Genomic DNA, 19,628 nt, shown 5'->3' on the forward strand with positions numbered 1-19,628 from the left:
ATTATTCAATCCTAATTTTCAATGAATGCGAACTGAAATTATGTGCAATGGCACTTGTGAACTAAATCACTATATACATGACAAATTTCAACCAAATTCATTCAACTGTTTTTGTTTGATCCAAATTTGAACTCTCACATCTATAATTTTGGTAAGATTGTTATCAACACCAATGTTAATTAATTGTGAAAACGACGATATATTACTTTGAAATGCTTGACTATTTACCCCACACGCACACCTAATAGCAACCTACTTGATCATCCATTTAAATTCGCTGAAGCATAATTCCTTTCATATTTTCTTCTATAATATGTTCCAAATGGAAAAATCGAAGTGAACTGAAAAGGGGAACGTTAATTAACGTTTGAGATATTTATGAGACAAACAATCAGAAATTCGATAAGAAAACCTGAGTTCTAAAGTAGGGATAAAGCTAATTAGCGAATGGTCTGAACAAATTATGAGATTACTAAGCTGATCAAAGAAGTATCTATGAAGCACATGATTTTGAGGCAAATGACGAAGCTTTATGATATTTTCATCAAATCTAAGATACGCATACTGATAATACGAATTATGATAATAACATTATAAAAACATTCATACAGAATGAGCTTTTGAAAATGAACCGCAAGCCGAACTGCCAGGCATAAAATTTCGCAATAATAAAACACTTCTATTCTGAAAAAAAACTTCCAAAGAGAGGAAGATACTAACTACAATAAAAACTCTTGATCCTCCAAAGACTTCCCAAAACTTCTCCTTTGCAGAAATTTGTTCTGCATACCTGTATAAAGAGTTTTGATTGTAGTTATTAACATTTTTCTTTTCTTTGGAAGTTTGTTCAATGATAGAGAAGAAAGTAGCCAAAAAGTTTCAGATAAAAAACTATTCCCTTTTCAATTAAAACGTTCAGTTTGTTTGACAAAAGGAACTAATTCTGACACAAAAACCATTGAAAAATCATCACTTCACTGGGGGTAGTGCTTTCAAAAGATTATGGAGCTTTAAAATGGCGATAACATGTTATCCAAAAAAATGAAAAAATTATATCGATTTCAAATAAAAAAGTATCATATCAATTATTTCTTAATGATTTGATAGTTTTTGCCAAACAGCGAATATCGGGGGTTTTTGTTTGCCAAAAAGTTCTAGCTTCTAAACAGAAAGATGTGGAGATAAGGAAAGTTCAGAGGGTCGCTGACGGTGTGGTGCAGATGGCGCCAGAGATAGCCAGGCAAGCCTGCCTGGCTTTATGTATAACTTTCTCCGAGTTCTGGTGAAAATACCCGATCCTCCAATTGAAAGAAAGTAGAGTTAATATCATCCAGGTCCCTTTTTCTGGCGAAGAGGTCTATCACAGTTTTGCTAAGGTTTACATACATTTGCTCCCTCTGGCAGCAACTACAAACACTGTTCAATATTCTACCTCTTTTCTGTCAAGGACATCAAGCAAACTGATCACAGAAGGAAGGATGACAGCATCTCTAAATGGGAATTCAAACACAATTCTTGTCATAATTCACTCGTATAATATGACTCCTGATCTAAAATTTCTATTTCGCAATCCAAAATAGTATGTGCTACTTGATTCTTCAAAACTATTTGTCAACTTGTAGAACCCGACTTCAAAACCATTTAGAAAACAGTCGAATGAACACTTAACTGATTGAAATGAAGTCAAAGTGAAATCCCGAAGATGGCTAGACGGCTGTCTATTATATCTGTTCATTTAGTCAGAACAATCCAAACCTTGTTAGAATCCACTTGAATTGTGTAATCTCATCAGCTCGAGCAGGACCAAGTTGTTTAATCCGCTCAGAATTGTTCATACGCCCCCTGTGCAAAGCCCTGCCACAGTATGTACCAATTTCGGATTACACGTTCCATGTGTGCCATCCAGTCAAAAAGCGTTGCCAGTTGTATAGTAATTTCTTTAGATTTGAGGAATTTCATTATATCTTGAAGAAACAAAGATTTCAACTTCATTTTATGAGAAATCATTGATAACGCATTGGAATTTGGCTGCTATCTAGTCCATTTTCATTTTCCTTGCTATGAGCATTCCGGAGAACAATGATGAAAATCATAGAAGGATAAGTATTGTTTTTCAGGATGATTCAGTTATGTGAGAAAATCTAGAACAAGTTGAATAAAAAAGAAGACGGAGAAGAATCGGAGCTCAATGGTGACAAATTTTTCTTTTGGTAGATTGACCTACCGGGTGGGCTATCTTTTTATTTGATGAAATTAATATAACAGATTTTTGACACTTGCCTACAATCATCCGTGATGATTTTAACATTGAGGACGATGCCGCTATGTACTTTTTCATTGATTTCATGATTGTGAAACGGATTGTGATTGAATGGGAACATTTTGTGATTGAGTGGAAACAAATTGTTTTCGTACATCGTACGCGTCGTATTGCTTTTAGTTTTGTATCTATTATTTGTACTGTTTCATGTCAGTTTGAAACTAAAAGTCCACGTGAACGGAAAGGTTTGAATTGAATAATCATGTAATTGTTCGAATACAACAATCTGACAACCCTGCAACCAAGTAGCTGTGAACATTTTCAGCGGCTAGTTCTGGAGAATGAGATCTCAAAATCCTGGAACGAGTATTGTGACTGCGAAGAATGGAGTTATTTGTTCACAGGAAGCAGGGAGGTTTTTTATTATCATGAAGTCCGGCACACAAGAATTTAATAAATGAAATTCCACAGTGTCGGTTCAGGTTGATAAAATTATGTGAAAATTCCTAGTGAGAGGGTTTATTAGGAGGGAGTCCAAAATTTTCTATGTTGATTCGGGATGAAGCAGGACCACGTTCATTCCCAACGAAATAAATAATTGTAGACGTATATTTACACTTTCTGGGATGTTGGGTTTGACAAAAATACTGTACAATTCAAAACGAGGGAGGCAAATGATACAGAGCTGCGTAAATATCAAATAAAACGTTGGGATTTTTTATTGGGGGTGGACAAATCAAATTTTATCAGCTATCACTTTTTCTTTTATTTTAGAGATTATAATTTTGATTAGTTGATTTGTCAATCAATCAATCAATCAAAATATGCTTTAATATCAAAGAATAATATCTTGTTGACAAAACTTGTTTATATAAACGTAAATATAAATTGAATTAATGACATTTGATAAATGTATAAAAATAGTCACTACCATATAAAATTTAATTAAATAAAAACCATCAGTCACTTATTTGAAATTCAAAATATAACAAAAAATAGAAGTTGTATAGTGTATAGAAAGTATATATGAGTGTATAGTTTTGGTCTACTTATCATTCTATTCTATCCACATAATATTCTTTCAAACTATAATAGGTTCTACCAGAAAGAACTTTTTTTACTGCTTTTCTGAAGCTGGCGTTGGACGGTATAACTTTATTACCATTTGGAAGGTGATTGTACATTTTGCAGCCGTTATATATATAATTGAATCCTTAATGAGAGGGAAGATGGTAATGGTAGGTTGGGATGGTTACTTTGACGGGTGGGGTATCTATTCCCTGTAATGAAATTTTGTTTTTGTTTCAAGAACATTACCACTGCACATTCCCCAGAATGGAATACCGTATAATATCTTTGTGGTTGGGTATCCTAGTTCTATTGCAGCAATTTTCATAGCATAACAACCAAAGGACAATTTTTGATTCAAGTTTTTGACATATTCATTGAATTTGAGACCGTTGTCGATGTATAGTCCTGGAAATTCAGAAAAAACACTATTTTCAATAATCTGGTAGTTTAAAGAAATATCAGCAACTGCACATTCAAAGGACACTATCATAGTTTTCAATATGTTGAAATATATAAGGTTTGAGTCGCATCACTCTGACCTTTTTTATATCTGAATTAATGATATCATGAAGGTCAGCTTGCTTATCATAATGCCGTAGAATGGTGATATCATTGGCGAACAGGGTGACATTTCCTATAATATCAAGCGTCGTCAAGTCATTAACATATAGTAAAAACAAAATCGGACCCGAGATTGATCCTTGCGGAACGCCTGCAAATAGTCAAAGACTCTCCGCTTAACGCCATAATTTTCGCTAACGTGGGAATGAGGGAAATGGGCATGAAATTTATGGGAGAGCTCACTTCACCACCTTTATAGATCGGTATGACAATTGTTGTTTTGAGAAAACGTGGAAATATGCCTTCATTGAAGGATTCATTTATCAGAGATACTAGTTGGTTCAGGGCATTATCCTGGAAGATTTTCAAAAATGCCAACAGAAATGTCATCAAATCCAGTTGCGGTTTTATTTTTATTATCATGTAACGTTTCTTTCAATTCATCAATATTAGTGTCATACAAGATTAAGTCATACGTAAGTCATAAGTCATACGTTTGCTAGATTTATTAGTGGATCATAGGCTACGGTTACATTTTTTGTGAATTCATCTGCAACTGAAGAATAGTAGGTACTCATTTAATATTTTCGGATTCAACTCCAAATCTTTCGATATAGTGATATGTACTAATTGTAGTAATTATGAAAAAAATCTGCATTTGTATATTCTCTGATATAATCCAGAGATCTCATATTCGAACAAGAACAACAAGAATAAATCCAAAACATTTCCACTTTCACTTCTTGGTACACAAATTGACGGGAACTTTCAAAATAATGGTGAACATTGGGCTGTTTGGTAAATGACTATTGTTACTGCTGCGTCACACATGTGACGATATCGAAAGTTTCAGACGGTATTCATTTATTCTTTTACTAATTGAATAGAACTTGATACTTGAATATATATTTGATAAAAATCTGTATTAAAACTAATTAATACATTTTATTGTATGGTTTTCACTATAAAATGTTTTACAAAAACAGTGACACGTGTTTCGCTATACAATAGCTTCCCCAAGCGTAAACTGTCTACTCTTGAGGAAGCTATTGTATAGGGAAACACGTGTAGCGTTTTTTGCAATACCCTTTATAGTGAAAATCATACAGTAAACTGAATTTATTAGTATTTTTTTATTCTTTTACTGTTTTTCAAAGCGTGTTCAACGACACCATACTTTTCTAGTTTCCTAGGTAACATTTTTTCTGTATGTTCTTAAACTGAGTTTAAATAGCTTGTTTAGTCTGACCGATGTACTTTGCCAAGTTTCAAAAATTTTAACGAAGGAATCATTAAACTGTACCTGAAGATGAAAGGGAAAGTGTGCCCTGATAGATATGAATAGCCCAGGTTCAGGAATGAGTCTATTCCATCTCCTGAAGATGCTAGATTCAATGATGAAAAATGCGTCGAGAATAGTGTTGCAGATCTGGTGTTCGGAGACAGTACTTGTTCTGGGTTGGTTAATTGTTTCACGTGAATTCATTGTGTGTAATTTTGATCACCTATGAGAATTATGAAGCCTGGTTTGAGAGTAAAACATTTTCCTTGTGTTAATAACGATGAGATTAGAACCTTTGGTGTGAAAGTTGAATAACTTTTTTCGAGATCAATTGCCCTAACACCAAACTGATGTTTTTGCACTCGACGCGCGTTTCGCCAACAAAGTTAGCATCCTGAGGAGAAGAAAATTGATACCTAGTCTAGTCTGATTAGTCCTTATATACTAAAATTTGTTACCTGAGGTTGTATACCTGAAATCCAATAGGTATGAAATTTCTCGGTAATTAACTACCTGCAAGTTCTTAGTAATTATTCTCTTTCTAACAAAAGATTAAAAAGCGGGCTAAACGGGATGGGTCCCTTATCACCATTCATGCTATTTTTACAGTTTGCTATTTCTAGACTCTCACATGCATCGAGTAGCCTGGTGTCATTCTCATGCTTAATCAGTTTCAGATTTTTTTTCACCAATTCTGTGAGCATGTTGGGCGACAGTGGATTTTTCTATCCTTCCGTATTTCATGTGTGCACAATGCTCCTTGAAGCGGGTTTTAATCGCTCGTCGGCTCTGACCGATGTATTTGCTGTTGCAATCTTGACAACTGATTTCGTAAATCCCCGACCTTTCTGTGTTTTCTAGTCTATCTTTTGGATTACTAAGAAGCTGTTGCAATTTATGAGAGGTTTTATATGCAACTTTCATATTTACTTTATCGAATATCTGTTGGAGCCCTCTCGTGTATTGGGGTTCATATGGGATTACTATAAACTTGTTATTACTCTCCTCTTTTTGAAAAGTCGAAGATTTACGAAGTGCTTCCCTAAACTTGCATTTTCTAATCATCTTGTCAACTATATCTGGGTTAAAACTGTTTGCTTCAGCTACATACCGAATCACTCTCTTTTCATTGTCGCACTTATCTTTCTTTAAAGGAAAAGTTATTAACCTGTGTACCAGAAATTGCAGTGCCGCCATTTTGTGTTGTGGACAATGATTCAAGTCATTGGGAATGTATCTGAAAGGGCCCGTGTCTTTCCTGTAAATGTCAAATTCTATTTCGTTCTGTTTGTTCCTTATGACCAATACATCTAAAAACGGCAACTTTCGTTCTTTTTCTACTTCATATGTGAATTTCATACTCTTACACCTGTTGTTTAGTGCTGAAAGGACATTCTCGATTCTGATTATCCTTGTATCCACTACAGCGAATATGTCATCAACATACCTGATCCAGACCCTAGGGAAGTAACTGAGATCTTTCCCAGCTTTCTTCTCAAACCTATCCATGAATAGGTTCGCTATAAATGGAGACAATGGGTTACCCATAGCCGTTCCTTCACGCTGTTCATAATATGAGCCATTATATTGAAAACAATTTTGATCCATGCAAAGCTTGGTGAGTTGAATGTATTCTTCAACAGCTTCATTTGCTAAGTTGTTAGATTTCAGAAGATCCCTCAAACACTCTAGAGCTTGTGATTTTGGGACGCTTGGAAATAAGAAACTCACATCGAGCGATACCAATAATTCGCCTTCTCCTAATTTAATATCTTTTATTTTCTCTATGAATTCTTGTCAGTTTTTAACACTCGCATCGGTTGGGCCGATCGGGAGATTTTCAAATTCTTTTGCCAATCATTTAGCGATATTATACGAAGGCGAATTAATTGCCTTGTGTTAATGACAAATTAGTAATGCGTGCTGACAAGTTTTTCTTATCATCTTTGATGATCACATTAAAATTTCATCAGGACCTGTGAATTTGTATACGTCTCATTTAATTGATCAATTAGTGAAAATAATTATCAACTATATCCGTTCATTGATTATTTTAAAGAGCACTATTTCTGTTTCTTCATTAATGAATACATACATTTATTCTAAATTATTAAAAAATAATAATTCTAAGGCAAAATCGTCACCGAAACCGAAAATTTCTTCTTGCCAGCGTTTATTCAATTTTGATCATGATAATATTTTTGAAATTTCAGGAATGGTCCCATGTCGAGGAGATGAAAACGAAGTCCGACTGATGCGCCATCTGATGGCAGATTACGACGCTGCCGTGAGGCCTGCTCAGAATTCATCTCTACCGCTCAGTGTTATATTTGGAATTTCCTTACATCATATCATTGATGTGGTGAGTTTTTTACGGTGTGGCTACATTGTACTTGTATTTGTGTTAAACGTACGCTTAATATTGTTCTACACTGAATTTCATTACTTCGAACTTCCATTGTCTAATGTTATATAAATGAATTGAAATCCCTAAAAGAACCAATACAAATGAAAAAATTGCTGAAAATTACAATTATATTAAACAATTTTATATTGTTATTTTCAGCTATTATTTTAATTTTTCATTTGTATTGGTTCTTTTAGGGATTTCAAATCATTTTATATAATATTAGACAATGGAAGGCTGATCTAATGAGATTCATCATGAAACACTGTCAATCACCTCCAAACAAACATTTATCTACAATTTTATAACGAAAGCTTTCTTAAGGTAGCCCAAGTTTTACATTTAGGCCAATGTTCTGTTTTACTCTTTCCAACAAGAAACTTTGTTATGGAAAATATTTCCTCAACGTTTGTTGAAGTTGGCTGCTCTACCAGATAGATCACCATCTGGTAGAGCAGTCAACTTCAACGACCCATCCTAGAAACAATTCTAGGTCAAAACAGCTCTCAAAATATGTTATCAGGTTTGTAGGTATTGTGTTAACTCGATAGAACTTTACATTCTATTTTCTGGTATACAACACAAGCAGATGTGGCGTTTTTGCGGCGAGAACCGACTGACTTGTCCAATATCCATTTCTTCCAAGTTTCTAGAAAATACTGCAAGCTCATAAGTATGTCAATGGCTCATATTTGATTAAGATATGATGAGCTGGCTCTATTCTCTTATTGCATCATCTACAAACTGTGGCTTCTGATAATTCTGCCACTCAGTTCTTTTAAATGATCCACGTCATTATCATGTTAGTTTAGACATCATGTCTGTAGAAATAGAGAGAAATGGTACAGTTTTTGCTAGGTGGAAGCATTAGATGGAAGTACTGTGTTCGTTAATAGTGATAGCTGTGCATTGCCGTCATGTCTAGTTTTTGCCTGTGTCTTTCTATGTAACTTCAGATGTTGGATCAACATCAGTTTGGGATCTTATATTACTCAAAATTATTCCTAACATTCACGAACAATTGTATAATTTCAATTAGAAGTTTTGAAGGTCCTAAACTCTCAATTTTTGTTCTCTTGGTGAATATTACTACAGCATAGGGGATGATGTTTGAACCGTCTCTCAGTGTCTGTTTCATGCGTTTCTACACTATCATCTATCAGTGAAAAAATATACACCAAAGACTTCTGTCGATTGATTGAGATCTGAAACATCTAGCAAACACTTTTATTTTCTCGGAAATGTTTACTGCAAAAACACTCAAACGCCTAATAGAATCTGTTGAGTATAAAATCTCTTCAGTTGATTTTCCAGGAAATGCTTCTGATCGGAATTGATTTTTTGTTCATTATTTCTCGCAATTCTCGATCGGCTACCAAGAACGCATAAAACCTGGTAATTGCATTTGTAGATTGGATGCTGTGGTTGTGTCCCGTTTCGTGATTGATGATACGGTTCTAGCTGTCAAGAGAATAATGTCGTACAATGGAGGTTAATTCATTCGTACGTTCAACCGTACAATATAGAAAGTCTGGGAAGATAGAGTCAATAATTTATATTGAACTATAAACACCCCAATACCTTTGAAATTCAAACAATATCGCTGAACCAAATTCTTTTTCAAACCACGTCGTTTAAGAATCGTATTCTACAGTCTTGGGAGTGGTGATGTAAATTTTTATTCAACTAGAAAGATTCTTAGACGAAGTGCCTAATATTCAAAAATCCTTCAAATTATCTTTTTTCTATCAATCTGTAAATCGGTCGTGTTAAACAGATGTGTTCTTATTTCAGCTACTCACTGGACGATGTGAAGTTTTATCTTCCGTTATATGCAGAGACCTGTTATATTTGAAAAAGAATGAAATCTAACCTGTTTTCTGGTGATCTTCAACATGTTTCTTTTGTTTTAGTTTCAAGGTTGTCAGAAACAGTCAATGTACGAATCAGTAAAGTTTGAAAACCTCAAAACTTATGAAGTTCTTTAGAAATGAAAACATTACCCCCAACCGATCTAAATACATTTGTTTGAAGGTGGTTGATAATATTTCTTGGTGCCCTTCATTAGTTCGGACTTCCATTGTCTGATATAATATATATATTGATTTGATACCCTGAAAAAATCTATAAGAAATTGAAAAGATCAGCTAAAAAATAACAATTATACTAAGCAAACAAAAAAACTGGAATTACAATGAAATAAAATACAAGCAATAAATAAAAATTGAACTATACAAGAAATGTAAATTAAAAATCATTAACAAGAAATAAAAATTAAAAATTAAAACATTCCAAGCCAAGTTACTTCACGACGTTTCGATTGTTAGTATCCACAATTGTCTTCGGCAAATCATCTTTAATTTTAATCAGGTTGGGGCCTGGCTCCCTTACCCTTGCGGTTGACGTTTGTCAGAAGGACAAATTCCGAAATTTGACTATTTATAGGTCATTCGAGTGCTTTCACCCATCCCCTCTTTCCTCTCTCCGCTACATCGGCTTTAGCGGAAACAGACTATTTGGCGATTGATTATAGGTTTCCATATGTTGCGTATCTCTACGCTAGCTTAGCTGAATGCTTTGTTGGACAACATTTATGTTGCGCTGGCCAAGTAAGCGTAAAGATACCTCTAATCAAGCGGAACACTCAACTCCCGCCAAACGGTCAGCTCCCGCTGAAACCGATGAAGCGTTGGGGGGAAGAGGGGATAGGTGAGCTGGGCTCCAACCTGAAGACGATTGTTTAGTAGTACTCGTAAGTTGAGAACCGCTCCGGAGAAGCGGGGATGAATGGACGGGATGGAATGTTCTGCACACAGTAACCGTGTGGGGATGATTTCAACTCGGGGTACTCAACCCGGAGGGGGCATGAGGGGGGAATAAATCCAGCCATCACCACGACTGTGGATACTAATATAATCGTAACGCCGTGAAGTGATTTGGATTGGAATCTTTTAATTTTCTTTTCCTGTTAATAATTTTTAATTTTCCTTCCTTGTTAATACTCCAATTTTTAATTGTTGCTTGTATTTTATTTCATTGTAATTTCACTTTTTTTGCATAAAATAACTGTTATTTTTTTAGCTAATCTTTTTAATTTTCATAGAGATTCTTTCAGGGCTTTCAAATCTATTTATATCATAGTAGACAATGGGAGTCCAAACTAATGAAATACGATCTAAATAAACTTTTACGTCGACCATGAAGCTAGTAATGAGAAATAAAAAAAATGTAAGGAAAACACATGAATAAAGGACTTTCTAAAATATTGATTAATTTTATATGGAGTTTGCTGCTCGAAAATAATGTACCATAACAGAATCCATTCAAAATCGTTCAACTTTGTCTCTGGATTCTGGACAGGTGATGACGTTGACGAGGACATCAATCAAAATCAGTAAATATATCCACCCTAATCGTTCTCTAAAGATACTACTGCCGAAAAAACATATACGATAAGCTTCAATCAATCAAATTTACTTTCATTTACGTAACAAATAATTTCTGTTCCAGCTAAAATTCATTAATATTTTCCAGACAATGTCATGATTTACTAGATATACAGTGATAACAAGGATATAATAATCTAATAGATTTAATATGCAATAAAATATAAATTACTAATATAGGTTAGGCAAAATATATAAAAAATGATGATAGTCTGTTGTATATTTTTTCAAAATTGTATATTTACATGGAAAAATTTATTTTATAAGTGGAAGTGCCTAAACTGTGTTATTAGTTACCGTTGCAGGTGGACTGAAAATTAGGTAAATAGTATAAAAAATTTAAATTGGAGTCTAATTTATTATTACCTAACAGTAATTCATTTACTAGGGTTGGTTGAAGAGTGGTTGATTATAGAGCAGTGGATGTTTTTCTTCAATAAAATAGAGACGAGGGCGCACAATACGTATTTTCACACGCTTTATATTAGCTTCACCTGTATGTATGTATGTATGATTGTATGCATGTTTGCTTGTAACTTTCAATCTCGGGATCTGTATTGACAGAATTATCGGCATTAGTGCTTGATCTATTCGCAAGCAGATGGCGCTGTATGTAACATACTTGATATTTCTTGATCTATTCGCGGGCAGATGGAGCTGTACGTAACCTACTTACAATTTCTTGATCTATTCGCTGGTAGATGGCGTAACATACGTAACATACTTGATATTTCTTGATCTATTCGCGGGCAGACGGCGAGTTATGTAACCTCCTTGATAGGTTGTTCGAAAGAAAATCAAAATGATAAATATAGTTTAAAAAAATAAAAAAACGCTTTTAAAGAACATCGAACTAAAAAGTTAAAAATAAATATAGTTTAAAAAACACGAACTAAAAAGTTTAAAATATTTTTTTTAATAAGCTATTCTATTGAAAATTTTCATAATCATTTTTAAGTGAGAATTAGTCAAAAGCCGAAACTGGAATGTTTTGCTATGTTGTTGCTAGGCAACACAGTAACGTATCAGGCACCGTAATGTTCGATTCTCCACCACAAATAAATGAAGTCGCCCCGGAGCGCCGATTGATTTTTATTGTTGTTTTTATTTTATTTTCATCGTTGTTTTAATAAAACTTTATACTCCTTAATAAACATTGAGCTGATTTACTGGACAAAATACAATAAGGGCAACGGCAACCGTGAAAAGTAACAAATCAATGAGACACATTTCTTTATAGAACAAAATTATGAACATTCTAATTCTATTCAGTATTAATTATTGAATTTCAAATAGTCATAGAGAATTAAAGCAACTGCTAATATTGTTTGAAATGCTTGGTATATTCGATTGCCTTTTGTTGAAGTCTAAACAAGAAGGTACAATTTCCGATTTACACATATTTCAACATATATGTGATAATTTTTTTGTGGTCTTGGCAATTTTATTTGTAAGTGGGTCGTTTAAATATCCTTCAGCAAATAACGTGGCTGAATTTGCTTCCCTAATAATGAATTTGTTGATCTGCTCGCTGTTGAGGGCTTATGATTTCTTTACTCCATAACCAACATTTTACCTTCGGGAAAGCGTCAAATGAGCCAAAACTAGATCATCTGAAATAGTTTTGCATTTCTTCATATCTTTTCATTTGGAGAACAAATCATAAACATTTTCTCAGGCGATAATCGTGCTTTATGAAACTCGCGAAACTAATTTGAATTGGGGAAATCATATTTTATGGTATTAAAAGGTAGTATTGAGACTAATAAGATAATGAGTATTGAGTAGTTAGTAATTACATTCATTCAATAATTACACTAAAATTAGTTTTTCATTCTTAATAATCATAAATAAATTGAAATTATTGATTTTTTTATCAATATATTATTATTATTATATTATTACTGTTATTATTATAAACATATATGCAATTGTTTGAATCTGTTGGGAAAATTTGTAGAAATCAACTTTGATTCTCGAAATTTTGACTTGAAATTCGAAATTTCGAAATTGAATTCAAAATTTCGAAATTGAATTCGAAATTTCGAGTTTTCAAGTTGGAATTGAAAAAATTAAGTGGCCCTTCTGCACTTCCGTACTTCTCGGATGTCTACCAGTTTGAAAAAAATCATTCCTATCGGTTGAAAAATGTATGTTTCATAAATGTGCCTCTATTTCAAATTGATCACACTGTATGTAGTTCGTAAAAAACAGGCCCGATATTTAGAGTATAACCCTTATTCATCCAGTCGAAATTGATAATTACATATCAAAATGAAAAAAGAGGAAGTGTTGTTTGATTTTCTGTTTCTCTCTTACCAAGTTTATTATTGTAATCATATTTGAAACCGATCTAAAAGTGTTGAATTCAGAGGGGAACTTTTCATTTTGAATGCAAAGTTGACGTGTTTCAGTATTTTTTGAAAATATTAACCACTTTAAGAAATAGATTTAATCAAATTTCTTAATCCTAACCCTATATCTAAACAACATAAATCAATTCATTCGGGGTCATCAAAAAGGGGTCTGAGGATTCACAATTAATTTTGAGCCTCTTTAGGGCTGTATCTACTTTACCGTCACACACAACTAGCACTGAATTATCTAATTCTACATCATCGCTTCCGTTGCAATGTCTTTTACATATCCTCGATAAGGTGATCCGCTCAGAAACCATTCGAGCGTCTGCGGAAAGAACTTTTCTGTAACTTTCCGCCCAAAAAATCACGTGGGACCTCATCTACCAATATCCTAGCTAAGGCAATTTATGCTTTTATTCCTTCCTGTCTTCATATCCATCTGATAGCATTTGAAACAGCAGTAAGTGCTGAAATGCTTATAGTGTATCCGATAATCCATAAAACTGGGTTTATTTCTATGTCGCTTGGTTTGGAGGTGGAATGCGACATTTAAAATATCCTCTGATGTCTCTTCTGGAATCTTACACGGAGGTGTGAAACATTATCTGTCTCCTTGGATCTGTTAGCCTCGATTTTATAATCGAGGCGAAGGTCTAGACCCGCGGTCAGTAACAGGCGGACCGCGGTCAGTAACAGGCGGACCGCGGTCCAACACAAAACAACAACAACAAAATAGCAAAAAAAATTTTTCAAAAATATTGAATTTCTCTATTTATTTGAAACAATTTAATAAACAAATTACGTAAAAAATTAATATCCTATGTTAGTAACTGTCATTGTTTAATGTGAAAACAGACATATAAAAAACAATTGATAAAAAAAATTCAACAATTTTTAGATATTTCATTTTGCAATAGTTATAAAAAATCATAATTAACAAATCAATAAATTTTTATGAACTTTTATCGAAGGATCGTATGAAGTTTATATATCAAAAGGGCTCCACGAAGTTCAAAATTTATAGGCCAATTCGCCAATTATTTATACCTTTTATCCCATTATTTATGCCGACGGAGATTGGGAAAAAAATTTGTTAGTTAACAATTGAATAACTTTTTGAAAAATGTTGATAAAACTTTTTTTTCTACGGGACTCGATTCATTCAAGTGTTAAGAAGATACTAGATTTTTTCAAATTTTTGAAATGACATTTTATGTTATAAAAAAATTATTTCTTTTGATAAACTCTTTTTAGCGGCAGCGCGCGCATGCCGTAACAGCCCCGCGGAACACTATTTTCAACGTCAAATTTAAAATTATAAATAATGTAGATAGTTTCGAGAGCCGGGACTTTTTATCGGAAATTTCCTCCTCCGTTTTTTTTTTAAATTGCTAAAATATCAAAATTTTTTGAGTTATTAACGAAAAACTAGATACCATTTTTTTAAAATCTAATTTTGTTAATAGCAAAAAAACATTTTTCTAGAGGTGATTCCGTCGGTGTAGTTTCTCACATTGATAAGAGGTCTTGTAATTCTTTTATAATTCAGAATGTAATTTGAAGCCAAAATAATATGTAGCACTTTATTATTAATAAGTATTTGGTTTTTTTTTGGACCTCGGTAAAATTTTCGCACAGTATCCGAACCCCACCTAAAACTACTTGCCAACCCCTGGTCTAGACTTTTATCTGCTGCGATACTCAATCAATCTCGTTTTTTGGGTTGTGGTTTTACGCTAGGTCCGGAACCCTCCCTACCTGCTTTCTAGTCCAGATTTTTTCCGAAGATTCTCGAAGGTTTTACGGTATCCTCAGCCATTCTACTAAATGATCTGAGTTCTACTCTGCTTTGGTTAGTTCTTTTTATTTTGGAGCTCAACCTTGTACTGCTGTCTATCTCGTACTAAATAGATACAAAGTGAACTGCTATAGTTCAAGATCAAAAATATTCATTGACAATTTTGGTAGTGGGCTTAATTATTACATAACATTGTGAGGGGCCCTGCTTATGTCTCTTCACAGGCTGTGTAAATTACACCTTACTATAGTAACCTTAATCTAGGTTACTATAGTAAGTCTAGGGGTTAATGGTTAGTTTTATATGTATACAATGTTCTTATTCTAGGTCAGTGGGTTTGTTCCTGTTCCTTGGGCATTACGATTCTTGTTCCATGAGTAGTGTTGTCATATTGTAGTTCGTCAAATGGTAAGGGTGCAGTAGCTGGTAGTCGATTGGCGAGGTCAGGTACGGGTATGCCTGGGGTGGGGATGGGGGTATACATCGAACTTCCATGTGCTTTAATGTCAACTACCTGATCGCCAGATTATCGTTAGGATTTGCTCTAGTTCAAATAGGCGGGTAGCTGTACCTAGAACTAGGTATCTAGAAGAGGTAAAATGAGATAAACTTTCTAGAATTAGGAATAATGAGGAATAGTACAGAGGTCATAGACTCTCATGAAATTTTGTGATCTTATTATATTCATATACCTGTAGTTGATTTATTTCTGATAGTTTTAGAATAGCTTCCAGAAATTCATAATACGTTTTCAAATAATGGATTTCTGTGAAACTATGTATCACAAACGTAGTGGCAGGTAAATGAATTAAAAAAATGGATGAGCTGACTATTTTTAAAAGAATATGCTTCAGATAGGAGTGTAAAAATATTTTGCTAGACTATGTTGCGACCTTACCCTATTCAATTCGAAATACGGAGTTTAGCCTCAGGCTACCAATTCCCACCTCTAACTCAGTAAAGGATTCAATATTTTACAATGGTGCTAAACTTTACAATCATCTGCCAGTCGATGTAAGGTCCTCTAATTTGACAGGCAAGCGTTTTAGAAAGGCTGTAAACAAATTTTTAGTAGATAAGCCCTATTACAGTCTAAAAGAATACTTTGTAGACACCTTTTAGCATGTTTATTGTATATGTTATGGTATGACCATGTATCATGTGTGGATTTTAGACAAAAAGTTATATTATAACTTGATTATTTTTTAAGTTTATTCGCTACATTTTTTTAATTATCTTTTTAACTTGATTTTTATTTATATTGATTAGTTTTATTTAATTGTCCTTATTGCTTAAGCTTATGTTCGTATTTTACTAGTTAAACAAAATTTCTTTATTATCTACTATGACTTGCGATTTTACTTATATTAATAAGTTACATGAATTGTTCTATTGCTCAAGCTTTGTCAACAAGTTGCCCTTAAGACAATAAAGCATATTTATTATTATTATTATTATGCTTCACTGCCACCTGAAAATGTATAACTAGATTTCGCCACTTTAAATATTATCTGATATTAATCATCTTTATTCATATTATATAAAAATATATTTATTAGATAGAAAATTAATCAATTGACACATTTTTAAGTCTATAAATTAACACGTTCATGTAAAAATAGGTACTTTTACTAACTTTTAACGTTAATATCTTAATGTTTATGGTGTTGGAAACACTACAACTACCAATAAATTTTTTTTTCGTAATACTCTTGAACAGATCTCATTTGAAAATTGCGTTTCATCACTTTTCGGTTTAATTATAATCGATTACTATATGAGGTGATATTTTTTTACGCGCAAATATTTTAAGGACGTGTTCGGGCCATGAAACTGAACAACTTTTCAAAATGAACTTAAGGGCCATGAAATTGAACTTTCGTTAAGAAACATAGGTCGCAAATTTTCGGTGTCCCATACAAAATTGCCGATCAGCCGAATAATTTCCTATGGGAAGACCAACATTTTGCGACCTATGTTTCTTAACGAAAGTTCAGTTTCATGGCTCGAACACACTCTTAAAATATTTATACTTAAAGAAGTATGACCTTATTAATATCTAATTTATTTCGAGAAAAAGACAAACCGTTTATTTTTTTAACTTAGTCATGATCTCTGGTTGCTTGATTTATTATAAAATATAGAATAATTACATGAATAAATATAGCTGACCTTTTTTGAATCCATTATCATATCGATCATGTTTCGAAATTATTGAAAGCGAGTGACGGTACTTTGCCTATTAATTTAGAACAAGATGTTTTATTCTAGGTATAGTACCTACCACGAGAAACGTTGGTATCAAAATATACAACAATAATTTTTTAAATTTTACCACATTTCCAAAATTGAGCGCTGGCCACACCAAAAGTTATGCGTTGTTCTTCTTGCACTTCACTACACCCAGGTTGGCAGCACTGCAAAACTAACAGGGGAAATCCCTGATATTGCTCGAACGAGCTAGTCGTAACAATCCGATCAAATGAAATAGGATTCTATCGACTATCAAACAATAATAAAATGCTCTACATTTACGTTTGGCACAACATAAAAAACTTTTGAAAGCACTTTAGATGTGAGTCATTCTTGAGAAAATTTGTTTTGACATTGCCGCGAGTACTATCTACGTCCAAGAAATGCGATCCATATTTCCAGATATTGAGGCAAAAGCCAAAGATCTGACCGGCTATGAAGAATATCAGCAACAGAATTCAAGACGGAATACAAAGGACCATTTCATCGGCAGTTCGCAGAACTGCTAAAAACAGATGTGGCTACTGGCAAGAAACAAGAGTTCTGGAATTGCAATTTTATAAACTTTTATCAAATAATTCCTTAGAATCATGTTTCTCAAACGTAGACACTGCCTTTCGTATTTACTTGTCTCTCATGATCACTAACTGCAGTGGCGAATGTTCTTTTTCAACGTTAAGTTAAAACTCGATGAGCCAAGAACATCCTAATCATATCACTTTGGTGAATATAGAATATGATTTGCCCAAATAAGTCGATATATGAAAGTGTCATCTCTGAATTTACGCATATTAAATCCAGAAAAGTTTATTTGTAACAGTTTTGTTTTATTCAACGAAAGTCATTTTCTGTGGAGGAAAAAATCAGTTTATTATCGATTTTTTTGGGTAATTGTTACCTTCCACAACCTGAAAAATATAAAAATTATAATGGAGAACTTTATACAAGTGGAGAAGGGCAAACTTTTTAGTTTACCCCGATAAGTTGCTGCGTAAAAATCAAAGTATTTTTTAAAAAGAAAAATCTTCTATTCATCAGTAACTTGTTGTATTTAACAATTTTGGCTATCAAAAAAATTATTAAGAAATAATACTTATCTTTTACGTTTCGGAGGCCAAAATCTACCTTCGTCTTTAGAAATTGATAAAAAATTCGGATATATTCGCAGTTATTCCTTTTTTGATAGCTTATTTCTTTACTTCTTCGACAGATGTCAAAGAAGTTTTGAAATATGAAATTATGTCAATGTTGTTGATTGACAACTGAAACATTCGATGTAATACAAGGTACTCTCCGATATCAGTTTGTTGCCATTTCGCTACTATCCAAAGTTTTCTTCAAGATGGGTAGCCATCCATTCCACCCGATTCTAGAAAGCATACTTTCCAAACGAATTTCTGAATTCCTGAATTTCATTGTAATCGTCACCTACAAATTCGCAGCATGATTCTATATAACCTATCGAGTCATTAATCTCGCCTTTCTCTTCATTCTCATATATTATAACTGAAAATCGAGATATTCGCAGATTACAAATGAAAAAATTTGTAACAATGCGACATTTCTTTGTGTAGTACATTTGGAATAATGATGCCTTCAGGTGAATTACTGTTCATGAAAAATTCAAGTAGTTTTATTTGGAACTAGTTCGATTAGTTCGAAACTGAAAGTTATTTTTGTGACAACAGTCTTTCGATGTTACAAAATCTAACTTACATTGTCTAGCAAGCCGTTAATAGATTCGAAATATGTGAAAGAATAAATGTAATAAAAATAAATTGAATGTTAGAATTATGGAAAATACTGTGAAAAAAACGGACTGAAATAGAAGTAATAATAATAATATATTCATTTGCTTACATACAAGACAAGTAGAAGAAAAATACATTGCAAATAAATATCGTACAATCCACGGAAGCAACATATGTCACTTGTGTGTGGTGTAATAAATAAAGAATATAGGAATATACATATATACAGATATAGGTACATATATATATATATATATATATAAATATATATATATATATATATATATATATATATATATATATATATATATATATATATATATATATTAAAAGCTTAATCCAAAATGTATACAAGGTACAGAATAAAATTATTGGAGAATAAAACAAAACAAAATGATGTGGTACTGTCTAAATTATATAATAATAATAAATCGGCTTT

General features: G+C 33.0%; 1 protein-coding gene across 1 annotated transcript in view; it reads left to right on the plus strand.

Annotated features, from left to right (window-relative positions):
- nAChRa5 (nicotinic acetylcholine receptor alpha 5 subunit) overlaps positions 1-19,628 on the plus strand; it is a 108,243-nt gene that overhangs the window by 12,584 nt on the left and 76,031 nt on the right. Inside the window, exon 2 of the mRNA XM_074181593.1 lies at positions 7,388-7,536. Coding sequence (XP_074037694.1) covers positions 7,390-7,536 — 147 coding nt within the window. The 5' untranslated portion in view covers positions 7,388-7,389. The remainder of the gene's footprint in view (positions 1-7,387; positions 7,537-19,628) is intronic.

This window comes from Leptinotarsa decemlineata, unplaced genomic scaffold (genome assembly GCF_025532065.1).
Source record: "Leptinotarsa decemlineata unplaced genomic scaffold, Ldec_3_MD MMD2_tig00026314_RagTag_RagTag, whole genome shotgun sequence".
NCBI classification, from domain to species: domain Eukaryota; kingdom Metazoa; phylum Arthropoda; class Insecta; order Coleoptera; family Chrysomelidae; genus Leptinotarsa; species Leptinotarsa decemlineata.